Here is a 19,158-nt window from a genome sequence, read left to right as displayed (position 1 = left end):
TGCAGCTAAGAAAAAAAAAAAAAACTCGTTTTTCTACGAATCTTATTATTTTGACACCCTTTTCCATCAAGCTGTGTTTTCCATACAAGTAACTTGTAATGTGTGTCCTCTGTGCGAGATGGATATATTTTCAGTATAAAAAATAATAATAAATAAATAAATAAATAAAATAAAATAACAATAGTAATCGTTCTGAGAGTGAGTTTGAAAAAAAAAAATAATAATATTTTTCAGTATTCCTGCTATCAAAATTGCATTTCATTTATGTTAGAAACGCTGTTGTTGAGTAATACCATATTTAACACAGGACAATATGTATTTGTCAATAACATGGTCTAAGTTTCCTACAATAATACTCGTTTTATCCTGAAGAATGAATATAATTTGCGAGAAAAGAGCAAAAAACATGTCACAACATGGCATTTCCTGCTTTCTTGTAGATTATGATAAATATTGTTCATATTGTCATTACAGTGGCATACACTTAACCCTCCTGAAAATAAACAGGAAGTATATATTTTAAATGTATTATCAAAATTAATAATCTGGCAGCTCTCCAACCACCTGTAGTACTTCTACTGTAGCAGTGCTAAAAGTGTGTATCCATTGTATTGTGATAAAATCCGGTGCTTTATTTTTTCCTGTTTTTAGGATGGGGCTTCGATGTGATTACAATATCGAAGATTCTGAACAGATTCATATATGAAGAGAAGACAGAGAATGTCATAGGGCTATGATTGTTGGTCTGGCAGTGGTGCTGAGATAGGGTGGGAGTGGAGAGAGGGAGGGGGAGGGGGAAAGGCAGGAAGGCGCCAGGCGCAGTGTGTGCTTGTCGCTGGTCGTGAAGAGGACACGCTCGTTTTCCCAGGAGGATTCTTGCTCGTGTGTCTATCACCTTTGTGACCTCCCTTTCCGGTGTGTGACACACCATAGTGCCTAGAGATCAAAGTGTTTCTTATTCAGAGAACTAGAGGGTAAATCTCTTACGTGAAAAGTGGGGGTAGTACCAAACATATGTGGGTTTGAGGGGAATGAGCTAGATACCTTACTGTCACCGCCACCCTTCACGATACTGTTACCTGTGTTCATTGATGAGGCACAGGTGTCATTGTATTTCCCATGTGCACAATGTGGAGGTAGTGAGGGGAGAGGAGGGGACGAGGGAAATGGAGCACCACTTAAACTTGATAGCGTAAGAGCTTGCTGAGCCTCACCTCGCCCCGCCCCTCCCTGCCCCCCCACCCTTGCTCCCTCCACACCCCAACCTGCTCTCCCGGTGATAAATTGTGGGATCTTGACCGTGATTTTTTGAGCCGCATCGTTGTTTCCTTAGGGATGGAGGAGGTGGTAAACAGGACGGAGCGAGGGACAGTGAAGTAATAAGTAGATATGCGATTCAAAACAGATTTTCCGTAATCGACATCCCGTCATTTTCAGGACTAGACTTAGAAGCTCTTGTGTCTTCACTCTTATGTCATAATTAGTGAGTGTACAGGTCTCTTTTAAAAGTTCTTTTTGCTTCGAGCTTAGGAGATCCCAAAGTACTGTTTTATATATATATATATATATATATATATATATATATATATATATATATATATATATATATATATATATATATATATATATATATATATATATATATATATATATATATATATATATATATATATATACACACACACACACACACACACACACACACACACACACACACACACACACAGTCCATTGTGAAAGGCAATTCAAGTCATTGATCTCTTGTTTTTAATGAAATAAAAATAAGTTTTAACATTTAGCTTTCCCTCCTCCATCCTGAATGTATTTAATTTTTTTGGTTAGAGGGGCTTCTTATCTGTAATATCTTTTCAGTGTGTTACTTGTGCATGAAGATTCTTTTATGGTTCTTTCTGAGTTTTAAACAGATTCCTAGAACTCTACTTGTAATTTTGCCATATTTCTTCAGAATATTCTGTAAATCAGTTTGGGGAACACAAACTCTGAGCCTCAAATTTTTTGCAGCCTTTTGTATTACAGTTGTTTAGATTGCTGGTGGTCACTTCCCTGTCTGTGGCTAGGTCTTGTCAGGTGTAGGTCTTCTTGCAGGTTAATGTGATTCTCTTTGTCCTCAAGTCATAGGCAGTGTTTTGCAGTTTTGCTCATTTTGCTCTGAAAGAAATCACTGGCTGGATATTGCATAGGTGGAGACTTCACCTAAGAACTGAGCTCTTAATCCATAGTGGGACAAAATTATTCGTGTTTAATGGGGCGATTCATTATTTTCTTGCATTGAAATTTAAATATCCTTGAGCATAAGTTACTGTGATCTCAAGCACAGCTTTAGTAATTTCTATGTCTTTTTGTAGATGTCCAACCCTTCAGGATATTAAACAAGTTGCACAGGGAAGCCACAGAACAGCTGACTTCTGATCTCTAAAATTTCTGATTGAGGCAAAACAAACTCAGTATTGTTTAATGCCTCAAAAACTCAATTCCTCCATCAATCAACTCAACACAACCTTCCAGACAACTATCCCCTCGTCTTCAATTACACTCAACTATCTTCCTCTTCTAAACTGAATATCCTCAGTCTGTCCTTTACTTATAATCTAAACTGAAACTTCACATCCCCTCCAGCTAAAACAGCTTCTATGAAGTTAGGCGTTCTGGTCCTCTTACCTAAAAAAAAGTATATATGAAGAAAATGGTATACAGTAGTAGTTCATTGAAGGGGTAGTGCCCAATTTTGCAATGTGACATCCAGTCTGGCGAAGGTTCCACGCAATACAGGCATCCCTAACTATCTCAGCTTGATTTACATGTTGGAAGTAGTCAGGTGTATTTTTGCATTTTTATTTCTGATTTTTGGTAAGACTTTATGAAGGGAAGATTGGTCATAAGCAATAAAACTATTAGAAAATCCCACAGAATTGCTATTTCATGAAAGGCAGTGCCATCAGAGTCCAGAGAATGTCAGCTTAGTTGCAGAGATATTTACTGTTTAGAAGTTAAAAATGCAGGAATGTGAAAAGACACAAAGGATATGTGGTTCAATTTATTAGTAGAAGGAATGAAAGATTGAAGGTACTGCTCAGTTCTCACATTAGTAAGATAGGTAGGTTAGAGGGATGAAAGGAAGTTAAGTCTTTATAGAATACTAGAATACTCAGTTCAAGGTAGTTTTGTGCAGTCTCCTGTACATGCATCAATGAGGCTGCTAAAAACTAAGATAATTGACACTGGGGTGCCTGCAGATATCACTGAATGGCCCTATTGATGTTTTTAAGCATGTCCTCATTTGAAGATGGTTTTTCTACTTTTGGATATTTGCCTTTTTTTTTTTTTTTTATGAAATCTGATGTCAGTTTCTTGTATAAAATTTTAGGATCTTGCTAGATCATATCAGTAAGAAGTATTTAGTATTTAGCTTTCCATTGAAGGCGGCGTGAGTGACTGACTAAAATGGCTTGTGGTGTTGGTATTTTCTCTTATGTAGTACGAAATTACCAGTCAGTCATGATAAGGCTTGATGAAAAGTATCTGCTGTCTCACTTCAGAACCTGAGCTTCAGGTGGCATTGACAGGGTGGTACTGGTACTGACAACGATGTAGTAGTGGGGAACAAGATATTGCCTGGTGAAAAAGAGTGCCTGGACTACTACCAGGCCACCACCGTCAAGTCATGCCTACTGCATGACCCCGAGTAGTACAGAGACTATAGAAACTGAAAAAGTGATAAACATACCAGGATGGGACCTGAAGGTTCTGCTTCCTTCCTGCACATGGGGGACCATGTCTCCCTGTATGCTGAGGGCAGCGTATCTGGATTCATCAGTACTCTGGGGTGAGTTTTTTTTGCAAAGTACACATTACTTTATACTTGTTTAAAAGAAGTGAATGAATGAATGGTGTGGAATGATTTTTATTGAGATATAAAGTGCGGGACAGGAGTGTACATAAGCCTGTAGAATAGTTATGGTTTTGTTTTTAAAAGTTACTGTTTTCCTCATAGTAACTTTTCCCCTCATCCTAATCATGTATCAGCTCCGTGTACAGTTCACCTCTTGTACTCTCAGTGGTGATACTCATTTGACTGTGTATGCTGGTAACAGGAGGCAAAGTGAGCAATTCTTGTATTTCATGGTGTGATTGCTCCAAACCTGTCTTGCAGCTGCCATCATAGCAGGGGCAGCTAATGGAAGGACTGGTGGTAAGAGGGGGATGACCAGATGATGTGATGGAGACATGCCAGCAACACAACTTATCAGTAACCAGATATTACATATGGTATATCCCCAGTTATCCGGCATGCATGGGGGAGAGTGTGTTCCTGATAGCTGGATTTTTTGGTTGATTGAGTGTTACTCTTATAAATGTCCTATTTTCAGTAAAAACCAAAGTAAAATATTGTACACTAGCACTTGTAAGTATGACAGATACAAATGAAAGGAAAAGAAGTAAAAAGAATAAAAATATAGAAAATAAAAGGACTGTACTTAATCATGTGTTGACACTTACGTAAATGTTCTGGGCGCACACTAATGCTCTTTATTCACTACTGTATTTATGCCTTGTAAAACTAATTCCTTAACACCAATTTTGTTCATATATATCACTGGTTAGATGAAGATGGAGGCTATCAGGGTTTTCTTCCACAAGCATAGGCCTATCAACCAGTATAGGATCCAACACTGACAATGTTGATGTTTGCTCTGATGCAACCAATGTTTATGTTTATATTTGGATGTGACTCGGCATGCAGGGTAATCAAGGAAACTGTATTAATATCCGGCAGAAACACTCAATTAACAAACTTTTTTGTTTATGCAAGTGGCGGGGAGTACTCACAGTGCTGCCAGTGGTGGGGAAAGCAAAACATTCCACTTGTACTGCTTGCCTGGTGTCAATTTCAAATATTCATGATTTTTAAAACATTTTATTTATTTCCCTTGAAAAAATTTGGTTGCTTGAGAATTCCAGATAGTTGAATACTGGATAGCTGTGGTTATACTGTACTATGGTCATGTAACAACTGCAAGCCCATTTTGCAACCACTCCTGTCATAGAAATAGATACAAGAGGAAGGTAAACAAAGGCATTACTTAGTCATAAGCATTGGTGTAGCACTGATAGCACCATCCCATACTGGGCCTTGGCATATGTAGTAGGGTGGCTTTTCTCTGCCACCTTTATGTTCCCAGTCACAGCTTACTGGTGTCATGTTCATAGGTGTTCTCTTGTATGTGGCTGTCCACTCTTTGTTCATAAACAAAAGTTAGATTGCTGTGAACCCTTTATAGTGTCCATTTCATCACTATATTTGGCTAATCTTTTAAAGTCTTTAACCATGTTGTTGTGGAAAGCAGTGGAGAGATAGGCTCATCAACACAGTCTTGTTTGTAAACATTGGGTTCTGAGCATTTGCAGTTAGCAGGCAGACAGATGCATACAAGTAGACAACTAGGAACACAAAATGCTGTCCACAACAACATGGTTAAAGATTTGGTTGAGAGATTAGCCAAATATCAGTAGCCTAAAAGGATGAAATAAACACTAGAAAGTGTTCACAGCAGTCAGGTTTTTGTTTGAAAAAAAAAAAAAAAGGACAGCTATGAACACGACACCAGTATGCATTTTAAAACTGGGTGGCCCTAGGAGTGAGCAGCCATCCTGGAAAAATTCCAATCATGACCTGGATTTAAACCCAGGATTTCTTGCATTGTAGTCAGGCACTAGTGCATGAACTACCATTCTTCAGTAAGAGGGAGGTACTAAGGATAAAATGAGGATTTCTGTTTCATAGCAGTGGACATAAAAGCATAAGGAAATTAAATTACAAAAGGCTAATTGGCCTACACAGGAAATGAGATTGCAGAAGGCTAATTGGCTTACACAAGGCAGCTCTTGAACTCTTAAAGCTTACCATCTGCCTTCGTTGTCCATTAATTGATCCAGCCTCCTCATGAATGTATGTAGGCAGTGTCTGCACTTGACACATTCTTACTTAGTTTGTTGCATTCACCCATGACCATATTTGGGAACTGATTTTTTGTTTGTCTTCATTTTAAAATATGATTTTGTTCACTTATAACAATTTGTATGAGTTCTTATTGTCCTCTGACTTATATGTTCTTTGTTGAACACTTCATCCCATTTAACTCTACCAAAGTCTTTCCAATGAATGCAGCTTTAGGTATCTTAATTTACCCTGGTAAGGTTTTTGGATAATCCTGGAGTTTCTTTTTTGCCCATATTGAAGGCTGTTTACTCCCATTCTATAATCAGGAGGTCAGAACTGTGCAGCATAATCTAAGTGTAGCTTTCACATAGTAAAAAATATAGGTAATTTTAAAATCACATCTGTTGTTCTGTTATATCTGCTCCTTCCAGTAACACCAGATAGTACTCTGCTTTGTTATAGGCATTACTTTTGAGGCCTGAGATTGTGGTATGCTGTAACTCATAAATCTCTGTCTTAAGTTTATCTAGCTATGCTTAATGTCCTCTAAAATAATATGATTATTATTTTATTATTTATTTATATTTTTCTACCTACATGGAAAGTACTACACTCACTGATGTCAAATTCCATATGCCATTTTTTCTGATTATTCATACATTCAGCGTAAGTCCTTTACCACATTTGTGTCCTCTGAGATGAGTGGAACAGACTCGGTAATCATGTTGTTAGTACTAAGACATTAGGGAGCTTTAAGAGAAGATTAGATGGGCTTATGGATGGGGATGATAGGTGGAAATAGGTAAGTATATTTCATACAGGGACTGCCACATGTAAGCCTGGTCACTTCTTGCAGCTTTCCTTATTTCTTATGTTCTTGTGTTCTTACAATGCCTTACTTTCCCTGCCATGTCCTGAAGGCTACTGTAGCACATCCATTTGACACTATTTAAAAATGAAAGCCTAGATTAGCCTAAGTTAAAGCAGGTGTAACTACATGAGGTAAATTGAAGTGTGTATGAGCTATCAAAGCTGTGAGGCACCATCAGTCAGTTCTGGGGTTAGGTGTCAGTGTCTGGTCAGTGTGGTAGGCTTCTTCTAACCTTGTCTCTGGGTATGTTTTTTGGCCAGACACTGTTCTCTACCTTAGTGGAAAGAGTAAAACAAAGGAAAAAAATACAGTGGGAGATGAATATTTTATGGTGATTTTAGAAGTGTAAAACATGAATTGGTCATCTACATGGGATATTCAGCCATAATAATAATCTTGTGAGTGTGATAAACAAGATTGTGCATCTCACAATAGCAGAAACTCAGTATAGTATGTCATGGATGGATGTCAGGTACAGAACTAATAAATCTAAACTAGCTAGATTTTAGTGATAATGGTGAGAAAGTTTATTAGTGAATGACAATTTTTTATTTATTAATTTTTTATGTGAGAGGGCCTTGCACAAAAAAGTCTTGTGGAACCAGGCTGTGGGAGGAGGGGAAGCATTCAGTTAACAAGATCAGAAGAGCAGTTAGTGTGAAAATAGCAGGAGATAACAAGAGAGGCAACTTTGTGGTGGTGAGAAAAAAGCTGAAGACAGTCATTTAGAGGAGAGGAATTGCTAAGATGAAAAGCTTTTGATTCCACCCTGTCTAGTCAAAAATAGCAGTATGAATGAAAGCTCCCCCATACGTGTGAAGCGTACTCCATGCATGAACAGATAAGGCCCCTTTACAGAGTTAGCAGCTTGTGGGGGGAGTGAGAAAAACTAACAGAGATGACTCAGAAGGCCTAACTTCATAGAAGCTGTTTTAGCTAGAGATGAGATGCGAAGTTTCCAGTTTAGATTGTAAGTGAAGGACAGACTGAGGATGTTCAGTGTAGGAGAGGGGGACAGTGGAGTGTCATTGAAGAAAAGGGGATAGTTTTCTGGAAGATTATGTAGAGTTAATGAAGGAATTTATTTTTTGAGGCATTGAACAATATTGAGTCTTACTCTGTTATTACTGATGAGAGTAAAAGACCAGTGAATCTGCTCTCATATGTTTGTGTGTGTGTTTGAGAGTTTCCCATTCAGTTTATGACAAAATTGCTTGAGCACACTATAACAGTTACCATACATCTGTGGTGTTTTTACTAGGTTGAATGATCTCTCAAATAATTATTCACAAGGGCTTAATTTCCAGGTCATTTATCTTCTTTCTTGATCTTGTATTTAGATCCTGTGACTCAGTCTTGCAGAATAGCTATCACTGTTCTACCCAGTAGTGTAAAAAGAGGATGTGGCACAGGTTGAGAAGTGTTGGCTAAGCTCAGGAATGGTGTGCAGTGTGTCACCAGCGTCAGGCAGCTGACACTGGTACCAAAGAATTGGTGCATCTTTGTTATTCATGTCTGTTAGTGGTCTGTGAGACATGAGTTTGAAGTTTTAATACTGTATATGGTAATGTATTAATGATATGAAATGTAATGCAAAAAGATTCTAGCACTTAAATGGTAATATATATATATATATATATATATATATATATATATATATATATATATATATATATATATATATATATATATATATATATATATATATATATATATATATATATATATATATATATATATAATGTATACACATGCACATTACCTAGTTGTATATAAACGAAACTTCCTCTAAGATTTGTACAATTTTCTTTTACTTTGAATGTGCACACAATGAAGATAATATAATCACAAAGCCTTGCAGTCCATTGTTCGCAGTAATAATAAACAGATCACTATTCAGCATAGCACTATCATTATGCTGTCACTGAGCCAGCATCACCAGTCAGGAATGTGCTCTACGATGGAAAGAAGTAGGTTGCACATATGCATATACAGTATTTTCAGAACATCTCAGTGTCTATGGCCAATTGGAGAAAATCTAGTCATGCCATCCATGTGCCTCACTGATGTCATTGCACCAAGCTCTCCCAGTATGATTACACTGCCCCTTCATGAGGTTTCCTTGGTAGTTAGTGTTCTTCCCTTTCATGCTTTTTCAGCCACATGAGCCTTTTACTTTTTTCATCCCTCTGCACAACTCTTATATTTCATGACAGTAGTTAGACCCTTTTCTGCATCCTTCATTTCAGCCACTCGTGATTTTACCCAAGTGAATCTACCAAGTAAAATTAAATCTTATAAATAGCCGTGTGTTTTGCTGTTTTGGCATTTTACCTACAAACTCACCACTCCATCAAGAATTTTATTTTTATTTTTATTTATTAAGGATGAAGTACTGTACTTTACATAATTATAGAATGGCTTTACATGATGCTGAATATAGTGATCTTACTTAAAAAAAAAAAAAAAAGAAGAAGAACCAAGAGACTGACACAGGGAAGTTACTTAACCTTTGGTGTGACTTTCAGGAGTAAAAGACTGACAGTTACTCAGATGTGCTGAGCCAAGAGACTGATGCATGGCAGTTTGTTTTGGACAGGCCAGAGGTGCATGGTAGTTTATTTTGACTTGCAGGACCAAGAGACTGATGTATAGTAGTTAGTGTGACTTGTATGACCCTTGGTAGTTAGTTTGGTCTCAGAAACGTTTGGCAAAGAAAATATTGGCTCCAAATAAGATTGTTACGACTGAATTAATATATATATATATATATATATATATATATATATATATATATATATATATATATATATATATATATATATATATATATATATATATATATATATATATATATATATATATATATATATATATATATATATGAGAGAGAGAGAGAGAGAGAGAGAGAGAGAGAGAGAGAGAGAGAGAGAGAGAGAGAGTTGGGAGGATGACTTCAAAGTTTAGGCTCAGGTGTCACATTACACTTGTGGCCTCCAAGGGCTGTCCTGTAACTATACACAAGTGTTACTCAATTTTGTTATCTGCTTAACCATCCCATTCAGCTGTTTGCTTCCTGACTCACCTGTAGCTCACCACATCTGCCTATCCACACCTTAGCTGACCTCTTTCACCACTGTCTAGCTGTATACTTGCCCAGCACTGACCCCCTCCCTCAATACATTTATGTCATTCCTACCCAACCAATGTCACTTTGGCTATCCTCCTCACAGATATACCTCTCCTGGGTGTATTACTTATAACCAACATTCTTCATCTCAGTGGCTGCAGCCTGCCCTTCTCACTAAAGTAGCATACTCTGTGTTACGAACTTTTCTAGGGCTTGTTACGGTCCAACCCCATGTTAGGTTTTAAGTTTCCTGCTCTAGAGTATGATTTAAAAAACAAACTGATCACCCCCTTAGATGCAATTCACATTAGAGTATTGTGCATTATTGGTGACCTGGCTATATACTCATAATTTCAAGTGGGGTACCATCTTCAAAGTAGTCACTGCTCCTTGTGCTTCTGCCACAATTTGGCATCTGGTGTGTAAAGCAATGTCTGCCATTTGCACTGGATTTTCGTTAGTGGATGGTGAGTTATACAGTAATAGAGCAAGAGAGGGTTGATAGTGTTTGGCTGATGCTTCTTTCTCACTGACCCTTGTGCCTTAATTTTTACAGACTGGTAGATGATCGCTGTGTGGTGAACCCTGAGGCTGGGGACCTAACTAATCCTCCAAAGAAGTTCAGGGGTGAGTGTTTGTTGTTGTTTTACTCCTATGTAGACTTGTGTTGCCTGTCTCCTGATTTTCTGCTACGCCTGGTTCATCTTCTGTCATTCTGTTGTGCTGCATATGTACGTATGTCATGGAGGAAGCGAAAACATTTTGGGTGGTTAGCTTGATGAAAATTCACTTTTTCCACAGCTAAGTTAGAGTAAATATTTTAAATTTTTTTTTATCCATTTTCATGGTGATAACAATTCCTCATGATGTAAATGCTAAAAATAAGTTTGAACTCAAGTGATTATTTTTGTAAATTGATCTCATTCTAATTTTTCTTTTTGTCATTTGTGCTGTTTCAGATTGTCTGTTCTGCATCTGTCCCAGTAATCGCTACTCAGCCCAAAAGCAGTTCTGGAATGCAGCAAAGCAGAGTGGCAACTCAGCCACTGATTCAAGCCTCCTGGAGCGCCTCCATGTGAGTACCAGGACACCCTGTTCCAAATATTTGATGTGCAGACACTCACTGGTGTATGGGAGTTGTCAAGAGATAGAGAGAATTTATTGTGTTTGTTAGAAGGATGCATTTCTAGCATACCTGTTTGGTGTTAGTGCACTGGATGCCATTCACTGGTGTGACTGAGTTTGGGTTGTCATCGCTCACCACATCCAGTTATGGATTCTTCCTGTAAAACTGGTAAACTCCATATATGAGTATGCTAGACATGTATTGGATATCTGCATTTTTTTCTTTCCTTCAAAATTTGTTGGGTAATACATGCATCTGCATCAGCAGTTTTTGTGAAAATAACATCCACGTTTGCAGTCTTCTGCACTTGAGGAATGAGCATGTGTAATACTCTCATTATTGAAGGATAATGCTGAACATTACAGTACATATACATAAAATGACATGGTAAACCTTGCATAAGTAAACTAATGTGGGCTCCATGTAGTTTTATTTATTTATTTATTTATTTATTTATATTTTTTTAAGTGTTCATGAGATGTTCACTTCATAATTTGCTACACCTGGGTCCACATCCCGTGTCCTGGCAACATGTAAGGGTGACTTGGCTGAATGTTACCTTTAGCAAATGAAAAAATGCATGCCTTATAAGATTAAAGAAAATAATCTGCAGCCATAAGTATATACAGGTTGCCCCATAAGTTTCCATACATAGGAAAAATTATAAGAAATTATAGAATTATAGAAAAAAGACATTTTTATTTATATATTATGCTCTACATGACTGCCTTTGTGTTGAAAACATATTTCAGTGAGTGTCCTCCATTGCTGAAGAACACATTCAAACAAATCTGCATTTATGCTTGTAATGGCATTCGTGATATCATATGTGTGGAAACTTATGGGACACCCCATATATATATATATATATATATATATATATATATATATATATATATATATATATATATATATATATATATATATATATATATATATATATATATACACACACACACACACACACACACACACACACACACACACACACACACACACACACACGTATCCATAAAAAAAAGTTTATATCCACATCAGCATCTGTACATTCACTTTTATTTATTTATTTATTTACTTTGTGGTAACAAAATTGTCATTATCAGCCTAAGGGGTTGGTATCACGAACTTTCATGAATCACGAGATAAAAGACCAAAGAGATAACTGAGATAACAATTAACTTGATACATTTCCCCAAGTTAGTTTTTTTTTATGTATTTTGCCGAGCTACTTTTATTTTTCTCCCCAGTTTATATATATATATATATATATATATATATATATATATATATATATATATATATATATATATATATATATATATATATATATATATAATGTAAGGGCCAAGGGGAACAAAAATCATGAACTAAAAAAGGCCCACTTGTGTGCGCAAGTGTGTGCATGCGTTTGTGCGCGCGTGTAATCAGCCTCTGTACCTCCTGAGTTCGATCTGAAAACTGCTTTCCAAAATTTTGATATCTTTTACATTACAGTCACGGTCACGCGGTGTTTCGCAATTAACATTTCTTACATTCATTACCAGACTTGTATTTAATAAAAAAAAAAAAAATAAATAATAATAAGAAAAAAATATAGAGTTATTGTCAGTCGTATTTTCATTGCTTTGTCCACCTGAATTAGTGAAACATCAAATGCCAACTCCGTATATCACTGGAAATCGGGATTTTTTAAAAATTTTCGTTATGCAGTACTCGAAACCTTGCAGAGCTTGGGATAAAGGAGGAAAAATTGTCAGCCGCTTGTTGTTGTTTTGTTTATTTGTTTGCTTATATACTTATTTACTTAATTTACTTTCCTTACACAAATCTAGCGCTAGCAGGTCTCGTCTTTTCACGTTAAGTCCTGTATAATGATGTCATCCATGAAATGCTTCCTTTTGCCTAAATAATATTACCTTCATTACCATAAGTCCAGGTAATTTCCTAGTCGATCTCTATGATTTTGTACCAGTTTTCTTATTACGTCATCAGCTCCGCGCCACTCTGCCTTGGCCTTACCGCTCCCTTTGTCGTCACTTTCCTATTCCCATTAACTAGCCAACTTAAGTTTTTGTTTACCTTTCTCTAGCTTCTTCCCAACCCGACTCAGTCCTAATATAGCTTCCCCCCCGAGCAAGTATGTTTACACCCCTCCCTCGCGCTGTTTACCCGGTCCCTCAGTCCGACGCCCCGCTGTTTACCTTCACTCACCGCTGACTGCTGCTGGCTTCTCCTGAGTGAGGCTGAGCGGCAAAGTAAAGGGGAAAACGGAAAAATCGCCGCCCTGTCGGATATGCATTAATGTGATTTGGGATGTATTGGATGTATTGCTGTGCTACATCCATCACCTTTAATGCCGTCCGCGTAGGAGGTATACCTGTGCATATGCATGTGTGTGTGTGTGTGTGTGTGTGTGTATTAGTACGTGTGATCGTATAGTTATCGGTGTTTCTGCATCCGGCAAAGTTACCAAGTAATTTAACCGAATCGTTGTAGCTTCAAGGGTAAATCGTAGTGACGATGTTTATTCACACTAACTAAACGTACGTGATGACAGACAAGAATACAACATGCTGAATGAATGCAGTATTAGAACTGGAGGCGAGATATTCCATTATTTTATTTTATTTTATTTATTTATTTATTAATTTACTTATTTTTTGTATAGTAATGCAAGCTTGTGTGTGAATATTTGTTGCATTACTGCATCCTATTTTAAAGATGTGTGTGTGTGTGTGTTTGTGTGTGTGTGTGTGTGTGTGTAGAGAACTTCAGAACCCGCATGTTGAAACTGTGCTTGAGTCACCTTCAGGATGATTTCCAAAGACCACAGAGATAATTACTCTCTCTCTCTCTCTCTCTCTCTCTCTCTCTCTCTCTCTCTCTCTCTCTCTCTCTCTCTCTCTCTCTCTCTCTCGTCGATGACGCAGTATTGTAGAATCATAGAAACATCCTTGAAACCCACAGACTCCCACTAGAGCTTGTTAAAATTATTGGCGAGGCTCCGAAACTTGAGAATGAGCCATCACGGTTCATAGTGATGGAGCAACTACGCTGTCTGTCTATCTGTCTGTGTATCTGTCTGTATGTCTGCCTATCTGTCTATTTATCTATATGTGTATCTATCTGTCTGTCTGCCCATCTATCTATCTATCTACAGGATTTATCTATGTTCGTCTGTACATTCTCTCTCTCTCTCTCTCTCTCTCTCTCTCTCTCTCTCTCTCTCTCTCTCTCTCTCTCTCTCTCTCTCTCTCTCTCTCTCTCTCTCTCAAGTCGTTTAAGTCAGGTAAACATCTTGGAATTAAATGTGCCGTGTACCGTAATGGGGCACCCTTGCGCTTAGATGTGTGTGCGCCAGGGTGGCCAGGAAGTCTGGTTTCTGAACGGTCCTCTCTGTGACGTCGCCAGAAGCCACACGTAAATTGCCCTTCTTTGTTAGGACACGACATAAAAAAGATATTCTAAAACAGCGGGAACTGAGGGACATAGTTATTGCGCTCATGCATTTTAATTAGACCATGTATTTTGTATATTCTCGTCATACATGCTATCTTTATTAGTATGCAGTGTGTACAGTGTATTTAGAAATGTTTAGTTGTGGTTCAAAAAGAGATGTGTGAACGCTCTTATTTGGAAACATGGAAATAACAGCCGTAGCGTTATTTCTGCTGGTGGAAACAACGGCCCAGTAACTCACCTGCACGTGTTCCAGTCATCTGGGTGTAGGTTCAAGAAGTGAGCTGAAAGCCATGCTGAGTCAAGGGTGTAACGTTATGTAGGCTGTATGTATAGTGTATAAGGTCCAGCTGCTTTTTCAACCCTTTGATTGCCACTTGGTACACCTTTCCCGGATTACCAATCACTCTGAGACAGCTTGACTTGTTCTGCAGCCACATCCAATCTTTAAACTGGGAACAATTTGCAAAATGTATTCTTTTTGGTAGTTAACTTTCTTGTAGATGCTTATAAAGACTTCACGCATTGCTTCTGGTGCTGCTAATTGTTTCGTGAGGCAGTGAAAAGGTTAAACACTAAATTCGGTGTGTGTGTGTGTGTGTGTGTGTGTGTGTGTGTGTGTGTGTGTGTGTGTGTGTAGTTGTTTCTATCTAGTTTAAACATTCCAGAAAACTCGTAGTTTTCCATTTTCATGACCTTAAGGACCATTTTCAGAAAAAATCTGCGCGGGACCTCCACTACATTCATTCCAGAGGCTCTCGTTGACCTTACGCGGATTCTTAAGGGTGTTTTTATGTTTTTGTAGATATAGACTAACGAAATTTCTGCATTTTTAACACGATAAATTGATAAATTGTCTTGAGAACCCGACTAATAATCTCTGTGGCTTTTGAAAATGGTCGTGGTTAGAGAGCGAAGCCTTTCTGAATACGGACCTAAATATTTCAGTATTCCTTGGACCACTCGTCATTTGGGTTATTTCAGATACCTGTGTTTCTTTACAGACAACTCCATTTTCTTACCCTTCTTCTTGCAAGTGAACATTCTTTCCATGACCTTTTCTGAGGGTGAGTCCCATAAATGGATTTCCCCTTCACCTTATTCCTTCTAGGTTTGGGAGTCTGCCTTAACCGTCGTCCGTCTGTCATAATATCTCTCCTTTGTGCTCCTTTGTATATTTGATTATTCGTTATACCCTTTAATTCGTGCGGTGGTCATAGCTCTGCTGCATATTTTAATCTTGGGCGAAGCATTGATACAGTACATTTCGTTATCATCTCGTTCAGATAGGTGAGTGCTGTTTGCTTTACATACGTCTCTAGTGTTGCTGTTTATGTCTGCTTGGTGATAAGTTATCCATAAAGCCTCAAGTATTTCTCTCTCTCTCTCTCTCTCTCTCTCTCTCTCTCTCTCTCTCTCTCTCTCTCTCTCTCTCTCTCTCTCTCCAGTGCCCCGATCGTTTCTGCCACGAATTCCTCACATTCCCTGCCTGCTTGCCTCCCTGCCACCTGGTAAAGGCGTGAGTGAAGCCTTATGCTGCGTTCGATTTCTTTCCTTCCTTCTCCTCCTCCTCCTCTTCCTGGCGTTTTTTATTCCTTACCTTCCTTCCCCTCATTCTTTCGTTTCATATTCCCACACCTTCTCAGTCACATATCCCTTCACGACTGGCTTTTATTTATTTATTTATTTTATTGACTCATCTACTTCATGCTGATATATGACAGTTGTTGGTAGGATCCCTGTGACATCCACGGTAGCTAGTCTGGAAAGAAACACAGGTTTGCTGCATGAATGACCGGGAGATGAAATGTCACACGTGGGTGCATGGTTGGTGTGTGATTACAAAGATGTTCATTAGTATTCTGGGAGGCGTGGCTTGTACCTAGATGTGCCTTCCCAGCTGAGGAGGCAACACTGTGCTTGATCCCCCGCCGATGACTGAAGCAGAGTGACGGTTCCGAATATGCTGTGGGAGGAATATGAACTGTACTTGCCTCACCGGTAATAGAAGCAGTGACGTTTCGAATATGCTATTTTTTGGGGGGAATGTGAACTGTGCTTGGTTCGCCGGTGACACAAGCAGAGCGATTTTTTTAACATGCTTTGAGGGCAATGTTAAATGTGCTTGTTCCGCCGGTGACAGAAGCAGAGTGACTTTTTGAACATGCTGTTGGGGGACTGTTAAATGTGCTTGTTCCGCCGGTGACAGAAGCAGAGCGATTTTTTGAACTTGCTTTGAGGGCAATGTTAACTGTGCTTGGTCCGCCAGTGACAGTGACGTTTCGAATATGCTGTGGCGATAATGTGAACTTATAGTCTCCCTTTCCGGAATCTCAGGGGTTTTGCTGCTGACAAATCGTACACGTGGACTCTCCCAATAGCTTCATTTCCTCCCACTCACTCTTTTTTTTTTTTTTTTCTCTCTCTCTTTCTCTCGTGGTCATGGTGGTTGTTTATAACACTCCAATTACTGAGACACGCCAAAGACCTGCTGTGGAGGGAGGGTGGAGTAAGAGAGAGAGAGAGAGAGAGGAGAGAGAGAGAGAGAGAGAGAGAGAGAGAGAGAGAGAGAGAGAGAGAGAGAGAGAGAGAGAGCTAAAAATGGATGCACAGGTTCTTTAGAAATATAGAAAACTAACCTGCCAGCACCATTTTGTATCTTCCTATTGCATTCAAGTGGTGTCTTTGGGTGTGCCAGTCAGTGTATGGATGAAATAGATGATTGGTAGGATGCATGAAGTGCACGCCTGACGGAACATGTCGATATGGAAATAAACGCTGAAGGGAAGCAAGAGAAAGCACATTTAAAAGTAGGATTTGAACTGTTATTTATGAAAAAGTAAGAGGAAAAGGGATAATTATTTTGTAAAGTTAAAGTAAAAGCGTAAGAGAATAGTGGAGCTTTAATAAGGAGGCTTGAGTAAGTGAAGTGTGTGTGTGTGTGTGTGTGTGTGTACGAGAAAAAAATTAGAGAACTTTTGGTGTGTCTTCCACTCCTTGGGTAATGCAGGCAAGAGAGAGAGAGAGAGAGAGAGAGAGAGAGAGAGAGAGAGAGAGAGAGAGAGAGAGAGAATTATTATTATTCATGTTGACATCGGTGAGTTCGGTGCCTTTTTTGAGGGTGTGTGCTTCTTAGAGGATGCAGAGTGCGTTGGTTGTAGACAGGTGATCTTTAGGCTGTGGTGGGACTATGAGATCTCACCTTTACATTCATTGAGTTTCACGGGCATCTTTAAGTTATACCCAGATTGAATGAAAGGGAAGTGTGTGAAGTGGCAGTTTTCAACCAATAGGAGGGGAAGTTGGAGCCGAAACTGGTGCAGGTACTTATTAATCGTTTAGGTACGCATTACAATCCAGAAATCGTATTCGTAAATGCATTGGTTTGTCATGAGTATTTTTTAAGCGCCGGAGATGATTAATCGGGCTCTCATAATGCAGTTTTCCCTAATAAGTTCTTGTTAATCTATCTCCAATAACTTCCACCAAGGCCCGTTGAAAGGCGCTGAGTTGTTCGAGGATATGGTCCTAGGATGCAAATGTAGGGGGGGATCAACATCAATAGATCTGTTTTGAGTATAGTTCATCGTGTCATCGCAAATTTTGAGATGCATAGAATAAAAAAAAAATCTTGTAAAATTGATGCAACACACTACATAATGTATTAAGTGACCAGTGAAATGCTTGCGAAAACTAAAAACTGCCTTCACCCACGCTCCATATTAACTACAAATACAACTACAGTAAACGGGGCTAGAAGTACAATCCTAGTCAGGAGTCAAGTAACCAGGCAAACTTACTCCCTCAGTCTGGCATTGTTCCTCACTCCCATGCCTTGTAATATGCTAAGAATCTCAGTTGTCAGGCTTTACAAGGAGATTGTCAGCATATCAGAGGAACCACGACCGAGAGAGAGAGATAAAAAAAAAAAAAAACACAAGACGCAGTGGAAGTGAGTGCGATATGGTACTCGGATGCTGATTATGACAATACGAACCCCCGACATTCCTCTTCCCCTCCATAAAAAAAAAAATAATAAATAAATAAAAAATAACCATTCAAAGTTTTATATCGATTCGCTTTTTTATATACGAGTATATTCTTGGGGGAAAAAAAGAGCTAAGCCTATCAGCGTAGCATCGTGAATTGAGTCCCGATAACAGGTTCTTGTCAATAACAAAAATGTTTTTTTCTCTCTCTCTCTCTCATCTCTCTCTCTCTCTCTCCTCTCTCTCTCTCTCTCTCTCTCATCTCTCTCTCTCTCTCTCTCTCTCTCACTCTCTCTCTCTCTCAAATAACTGGTGAGTGTTTGGCAAATACTTGAGACCGCCTTGAGGAGAGGTAAACTGTTTCATGGTATTTAGTCTCTCTCTCTCTCTCTCTCTCTATCTCTCTCTCTCTCTCTCTCTCTCTCTCTCCTCTCTCTCGTCTCTCTCTCACTCTCTCTCTCTCTCTCTCTCTCTCTCTCTCTGTCCTTGAAATACAACCAGTCGTTGTATGATTACTGTTGATAACATGTTTTGCAAGCAAAATATTTGACATGTTTACGAGTAAATGTGTGAAGAAGTGGAGTGAAGAGTCAACAGATATATTAGATAAAAAAATAAAAAAAA

General features: G+C 38.5%; 1 protein-coding gene across 1 annotated transcript in view; it reads left to right on the top strand.

Moving 5' to 3' along the window:
* The first annotated feature begins 800 nt into the window (after positions 1–800).
* Positions 801–19,158, top strand: part of LOC135108414 (inositol 1,4,5-trisphosphate receptor type 1-like) — a 151,472-nt gene continuing 133,114 nt past the window's right edge. The window contains 4 exon segments of the mRNA XM_064019369.1: positions 801–882; positions 3,558–3,844; positions 10,517–10,587; positions 10,920–11,035. Coding sequence (XP_063875439.1) covers positions 3,750–3,844; positions 10,517–10,587; positions 10,920–11,035 — 282 coding nt within the window. The 5' untranslated portion in view covers positions 801–882; positions 3,558–3,749.

The sequence above is a fragment of the Scylla paramamosain genome, chromosome 17, assembly GCF_035594125.1.
Source record: "Scylla paramamosain isolate STU-SP2022 chromosome 17, ASM3559412v1, whole genome shotgun sequence".
Classification (NCBI taxonomy): Eukaryota; Metazoa; Arthropoda; class Malacostraca; order Decapoda; family Portunidae; genus Scylla; species Scylla paramamosain.
This window is presented reverse-complemented; position numbering and strand designations above follow the sequence as displayed.